This window comes from Emys orbicularis, chromosome 6 (genome assembly GCF_028017835.1).
Source record: "Emys orbicularis isolate rEmyOrb1 chromosome 6, rEmyOrb1.hap1, whole genome shotgun sequence".
Taxonomy (NCBI): Eukaryota; Metazoa; Chordata; order Testudines; family Emydidae; genus Emys; species Emys orbicularis.
Window position 1 is genome coordinate 135,543 of NC_088688.1, and position 7,096 is coordinate 142,638.

Genomic DNA, 7,096 nt, shown 5'->3' on the forward strand with positions numbered 1-7,096 from the left:
CTTCTTGGCAACAAGGGCACACTGGCGACTCATATCCAGCTTCTTGTCCACTGTAACCCCTAGGTCCTTTTCTGCAGAATTGCTTCCTAGCATTCGGTCCCTAGTCTGTAACAGTGAATGGGATTCTTCCATCCTAAGTGCAGGACTCTGCACTTGTCCTTGTTGAACCTCATCAGGTTTCTTTTCACCCAATCCTCTAATTTGTCTAGGTCCCTCTGTATCCTGTCCCTACCCTCCAGCGTATCTACCACTCCTCCAGCGTATCTACCACTCCTCCCAGTTTAATGTCATCTGCAAACTTGCAGGATGTGGAAAAAGCTAATGTACTCAATGCTTTTTTTGCCTCTGTCTTCACAAATAAGGTCAGCTCCCAGACTGCTGCACTGGGCAGCACAGTATGGGGAGGAGGTGACCAGCCCTCTGTGGAGAAAGAAGTGGTTCGGGACTATAAGGTATCAATGTGAGATTTCGAAAGAGTTTTGGGACCCCCACTACAAAAAGGATGTGGACAAATTGGAGGGAGTCCAGCGGAGGGCAACGAAAATGGTCAGGGGGCTGAGGCACATGACTTATGAGGAGAGGCTGAGGGAACTGGGCTTGTTTAGTCTGCAGAAAAGAAGAGTGAGGGGGGGATTTGATAGCAGCCTTCAACTACCTGAAGGGGGGTTCCAAAGAGGATGGAGCTAGGCTGTTCTCAGTGGTGGCAGATGACGGAACAAGGAGCAATGGTCTCAAGTTCCAGTGGGGGAGGTCTAGGTTGGATATTAGGAAACACTATTTCACTGGGAGGGTGGTGAAGCACTGGAATGGGTTACCTAGGGAGAGGTTTCTAAGACCTGGCCTCCCCAACTAAATTGGTCCTGCTTTGAGCAGGGGGTTGGACTAGATGACCTCCTGGCCTCTCTTCCAACCCAAATCTTCTATGATTATGTCCTGCATATGTAGAAATTAACATTCTTGCACTCTGGCACAAGGTGTTTTGTGTTTCCTTGTGTGAGTGTAGACACAAAGCCATCCTTTCTCTGTGAGGATGGCTCACGAAGAAATATAAAATATACCTCCAAGGCAGAGGGTGACCCATCTGTCAAGGGTAGAGAGTTTTTTTTAAACTAGTTTTACCTGCAGCTCCGCTGGTGGTGCTGTGTCTGGGGATCATTGGCTCAGGTAGCACCATGAGTTGCTTAACTTCTCTGTATCTTTATGAACAAAGGGAATTGCCCTGGTTATGCCGTGTGCTGGGATCCCTCCTATGAGGGCAGAGTGGCTGTAGTGGGGATACTCTAGGGGTTCAGCCCCATTATGTGAAAGTCGTGGTTAGAGCTGGACCCCAGACTTCACTGCCCTGTGGCCAGGTGGTTGGGAGTCACTCCTCAGACAAAAATGAGGAGTCCTTGTGACACCTTAGAGACTAACAAATTTATTTGAGCATAAGCTTTCGTGGGCTAGAACCCAATTCACCCGATGCATGGAGTGGAAAATACAAGCTGGAGTCTGTAGGCTCCTAGAGACTTTTTAGTGAGAAAACCATGTTGTCAAGCAGAGCTTGGCTGTCGGGAAGGCGGAAGGGAGCGCGCAGGGGGAGTGGGCTGAGGTGGAACTGCCTGACCCAGGGCGGGGCTGGGGGCCAGAAAGGGGGGAGAGGGGGAGGGGCCGATTGACACGCTGAGTGGGGGCGAGTCTCGAAGGCTCCTGGGCGGAAGCTCGCTTGCGGCTGCCGCTTCTCGGTGCCGGGTCGGGCTCGGAGCCAAGCTTTGCTGGGATGGTGCCTCCCGGGGAGCCGGGGCTGCTGGCCTGCGGCGGGGCAGATGACCTGGCTGCCCTGGAGGAGCTGGACGAGGCGAGGTTGCTGCAGAATCTGAGCAGCCGCTTCCTGCAGCAGCGAGTCTATGTGAGGGGGGGGGGGGGGGCCGGGGCCGTCGGGGGGGGGCCGGGGGCGTCGTGGGGGGGGGCCGAGGGGGTCTGCTGTCGGGTCTCCCCTCGTTGGGAAATGACTGGAGGGTGGGAGAAGGGACCTCCGCGGGACACCAGGCGGAGGTGGGGGGCGGGCGACTGACCCCACGGGACTCTGGAAGTGTGTAAGGGGGCTGAGGGACACCGGGGCGGGGGGGCAGGAGACCCCGCAGGACATCGTGTGACACTGTGTGTGTGAGGGAGGGACTCCAGGGATGGGGGAGTAGGTGACCCCGCGGGTCACTGGGGGTGTGTCGGGACACCAGGAGCGTGTGGGCAGTGCTTAATTTGTGCTGCCAGGGCTGAGCCCCAGCACCCCTATGCTTGCAGCCTCAATTATACAAATAAAAAAAATGCTTGAGCCCTGGGGTACCTCTTTCATTACAAATTAAGTACTGTATCTGGTGTTGGAGGGAGACCCCGTGGGACACTGGGGAAGTTGGGGAGGGAGACTCCATGGGACATGGTTTCCTCGCCACTCCTCAGTAGTGTAGTGCAAGGGGTCCATGGGGCACTGTGCAATGTTTGCTTACCTGGTTGGTGGGAATTTTCCTTTTACATCAGACATATATTGGGGACATTCTGATTGCGGTGAACCCGTTCCAGAGTCTTCCGCTCTACGAGAAACCAGTAAGTGTCCCCTCATTCCAGTGTATGGTGTGAGTAGCATGAGTGTGTGGTGTCTCCTGCTGGTGTAGGCCTGGTGGGGGGAGGTGCAGGTGGCCTTCCGCGGGGGGCGGGCCAGACAAGGGAACAGAGTTGTGCACCCTTTGCTCTTGATGTTTGAATCACATTACTTCCCTGTGAAGTTACATTGTTACCCATAAGGAATATGACTAGTTGGGCTTTTGTAGGAGGCTTTTCCATGTACTTTTGAGTTCCTATTTTTTTCAAAATGTAGTAAGTATCATATGGATTTTGTCAGCTGTGTTTTGATTTCTCTATGTCACCCATGGCTCTAGGTGCTTCATCCTATTTGAAACAAACAAAATATTGTAGACAGTTTTAAATCTACAATGTACTCATTGAACTGACCATCCAGTAGTACAAAACAATGCTGCTTGCAGCAACCCTCACGTCATACCTACTGTTTACACCCTACCCTTGCCCTCCTCCCCACAAATGCTCAAGAACAGAGATAACCTTCTGGCTCATTGCAAAGGTCCTAAGCCGGGCAGTGGCATGGGGTTCCGGGGCGCGTTATGTTTCTGGAAATCTTCATCTGACATATGGTGTATTGTTTGATCTGCTCTATCAAACCCTGGAAAATGTAATCTAAACTACATATTAAAAAAAAGAAACCAACAACTCTGATGGCTTCTCCCTCCCTTGTCTCAGTGGCTAGCCGAAGTGAGGAGGGGAGAATTTACCCTCTGTCCCCTAACTGTTCTGGTATTTCACTTTAATTGAATTCTCCCCCTGCTCCTAGGTATCCGAGAAATATCAGAACCATGACAAGGGCACCCTACCCCCCCACATCTTTGCTATTGCTGACAGAGCATACCAGGCCATGCTGGGGCATCTGGCAACAGGACCTCAGAACCAGTGTATCGTCATCAGGTAAGAGAAAACAATTCAAAATATTCGTAGGTCTCCATATCGTGGGACAGTATGGTCTTGTCAGACCAGCATCACTGACAGGGAAAGCAGACAAGATAGAACTATCAACTTTGCACCTTCTAGTCTGTGGCCAGTGCCCTTATTAAACTGGTGTTTAAAGAAGGGGGAATGAAGACCAAAGGCCTCTTGCTGGAATCCATTGAAGTGCTTATTATGGTGGTTGAAACAGAAGCTGTAAGGTGTCTTCCCACATACCCACCCTTTGCCCTTCCCATTCCTTTCTTAAGAGTTGACTACAGGGGCAGTGAGTTCGGAGTCATAGAATCATAGAAGACAGAGGCGTAGCGAGCGCCCTCCGACCGGAGGGGGCCCCGCAAGGAAGGGGGCCCCTAAAAGTGGCAAAATAAATACCGCATTCCAGTTTCTGCATTGTAAGGGGCCCCGCCCGGACATATGTTCGGAGGGGGCCACGTTCGGAGGGGGCCACGTTCTTTGTTGCTACGGCCCTGATAGAAGTTTAGGGTTGGAAGAGACCTCAGGACGTCATCTCGTCCAACCCCCAGCTCAAAGCAGGACCAAACCCAACTAAATCATCCCAGCCAGGGCTTTGTCAAGCCAGGCCTTAAAAACCTGCCTTAATGATCTGGAGGATGGCGTGGACTGCACCCTCAGCAAGTTTGCAGATGACACTAAACTGGGAGGAGTGGTAGATACGCTGGAGGGTAGGGATAGGATACAGAGGGACCTAGACAAATTAGAGGATTGGACCAAAAGAAATCTGATGAGGTTCAACAAGGACAAGTGCAGAGTCCTGCACTTAGGAAGGAAGAATCCCATGCACTGCTACAAACTAGGGACCGAGTGGCTAGGCAGCAGTTCCGCAGAAAAGGACCTAGGGGGTTACAGTGGACGAGAAGCTGGATATGAGTCGCCAGTGTGCCCTTGTTGCCAAGAAGGCTAACGGCATTTTGGGCTGTATAAGTAGGGGCATTGCCAGCAGATCGAGGGACGTGATCATTCCCCTCTATTCGACATTGGTGAGGCCTCATCTGGAGTACTGTGTCCAGTTCTGGGCCCCAAACTACAAGAAGGATGTGGAAAAATTGGAAAGAGTCCAGCGGAGGGCAACAAAAATGATTAGGGGGCTGGAGCACATGAGTTATGAGGAGAGGCTGAGGGAACTGGGATTGTTTAGTCTGCAGAAGAGAAGAATGAGGGGGGATTTGATAGCTGCTTTCAGTTATCTGAAGGGGGGTTCCAAAGAGGATGGATCTAGACTGTTTTCAGTGGTGACAGATGACAGAACAAGGAACAATGGTCTCAAGTTGCAGTGGGGGAGGTCTATGTTGTATATTGGGGGGGGGGGGGGAATTCACTAGGAGGGTGGTGAAGCACTGGAATGGGTTACCTAGGGAGATGGTGGAATCTCCTTCCTTAGAGGCTTTTAAGGTCAGGCTTGACAAAGCCCTGGTTGGGATGATTTAGTTGGGGATTGGTCCTGTTTTGAGCAGAGGGTTGGACTAGATGACCTCCTGCAGACCCTTCCAACCCTGATATTCTATGATTCTATGAACCTCTAAGGATGGAGATTCCACCACCTCCCTAGGTAACCCATTCCAGTGCTTCACCACCCTCCTAGTGAAATAGATTTTCCTAATATCCAGTATTAAATTCTGCAAAAATTGAAGGGAGCCCCAGTATGATGATGGCCTGGGGTTTTGGCCAGATGTGTCTTATTGAACAATGCTCGCAGGGAGAAGAAATGACAGAGAAAGAATATATGTGTCTGGGGCAGACGTGCTTTGGGATCACAGATCACTTGGGTAATAAATATTATCAGGCTCCGAGTTAGAGAATGGATGGCAGCTCTTGGAGTTTGTGCCTGGACAATTAAGTACATCAGTGGTGAGAAATACTAATAGGAAACTCACCCTTTCTTTCCAGACAAGGACCTGGCTACAGTGATTTGCTTGTTGTCACCTTCAGATTGGATAACTGTAACTCGCTGTATCTGTAGAAGCAATGCAGAGATAGAAGTGATGTGCAAAATCCATCTCCCTGCCTTCTCAAGGGGATGGGCTGCTGCAAATACTTTACACCTGTGCTCTGATCCCTCAGCTGTTTCCCAGTCTTCTTCCATTGCTTGTTTGAGGTTCTGATATTCAGTGTCCTCAGTGGTTCAGGACCAAGCTTAATTTGCAAATGCATCTCCATCCACAACCTATTTGAGGGCACTGTTTTTCTGGAGCAATACAGCTGCCAAAGCCCATTGTGAAGTGCATGAGAGATGGAAGTAAATATTTTTGGGTGAGGCAGTTCAGTGTGGAGATTGAGCTAATTGGGAGTCTGACCCACTTTGAAGTTTTCTGTAGGTGCCTCCTCTTTGGGAAAAGCAGCTCCTACTGTAACTAGTATAATGAGGATTAAAAAAACAAAATAAAACCTTATTCCCAAAGTTGTGGCTCCTATAACCACAGAGTCAAGGAAGGAAGAAGAGCAGAAACCACCCCCTCATCCCCACCCCCGAGCCCTTTAGAGACCTGGCTATGGAGATCTAATTGACCTGGGGTGCTCTAGACACTACAGCAATGGGCAGTATAACATAGATACTTATAAAGGGAGTGAATTTGCTGTGGAACCCTGATATGATAAACAGGGAACCCCATGATGTCATCATTAGACTTAGTGGAACTGTACAGTTCCACTGAGGGAACCAGCTGGAGGCAAAAGTCCCTTAGTCAGCAGCTGTGTTCCCTCAGTTGTGCCCGAGGGCCCAGCTCTTCAGTCAGCAGCGCAGAAGTAAGGCTGGCAATACCATATCATGCCATCCTTACTTCTGTGCTGGTGCTGGCGGTGACTCTGCCTTCAGAGCAGGGCTCCTGGCCAGCAGCCGCCACTCTCCATCTGCCCAGCTCTGAAGGCAGCGCTGCCACCAGCTGCGGTGCAGAAGTAAGGTTAGCAGTATTGCAGTCCCCCGCACAAAACTTTGTGATTTTTCCCCACCCCCACCCCTCCAACTTTTTTGGGTCAGGACCCCTACAATTTACAACACCATGAAATTTCAGATTTAAATGGCTGAAATAATGAAATGTACGATTTTAAAAATCCTATGACCGTGAAATTGACCAAAATGGATGGTGAATTTGGTAGGGCCTTAATCATATCATATATATATCAGGTTATTAACTAGCTTCTCCAGTGCTACAACAGGAAGTTCATGGTTTGCGTTATCTGCAAACAGCAAAGGCAATAACTGAGAACACTTAGTGTGAATAAAGATCTGGGGAAGGGGGAAGGGAAGGCACCCTTATTACACATAGCTAAGGCTACGTTTTAGTCATGGGTATTTTTAGTAAAAGTCATGGACAGGTCACAGGCAATAAAGAAAAAGTCACGGCCCCGTGACCTGTCCATGACTTTTACTAAAAATACCTGTGACTAAATCTTACCTGCTGGGAGGGGGGTGTTCCAGAAGACTGCTGCGGGGGGGTGGCCCGGCCTGGCCCAGGGCCCCCAGCCGCTGCTGCAGGGGGTGGCCCCGGGTCCCCCTGCCACCGCCACCAGTACGCGCGGGGGATAGCCTGGG

At 50.5% G+C, this 7,096-nt stretch overlaps 1 protein-coding gene across 1 annotated transcript; it reads left to right on the plus strand.

Moving 5' to 3' along the window:
* The first annotated feature begins 1,759 nt into the window (after nt 1–1,759).
* Nucleotides 1,760–3,514, plus strand: LOC135880324 (unconventional myosin-IXb-like). The gene is made up of 3 exons (XM_065406588.1): nt 1,760–1,888; nt 2,515–2,580; nt 3,380–3,514. Exons 1-3 carry the CDS (start codon nt 1,760–1,762, stop codon nt 3,512–3,514), a joined length of 330 nt encoding a protein of 109 aa, XP_065262660.1.
* The last annotated feature ends 3,582 nt before the right edge of the window (nt 3,515–7,096 follow it).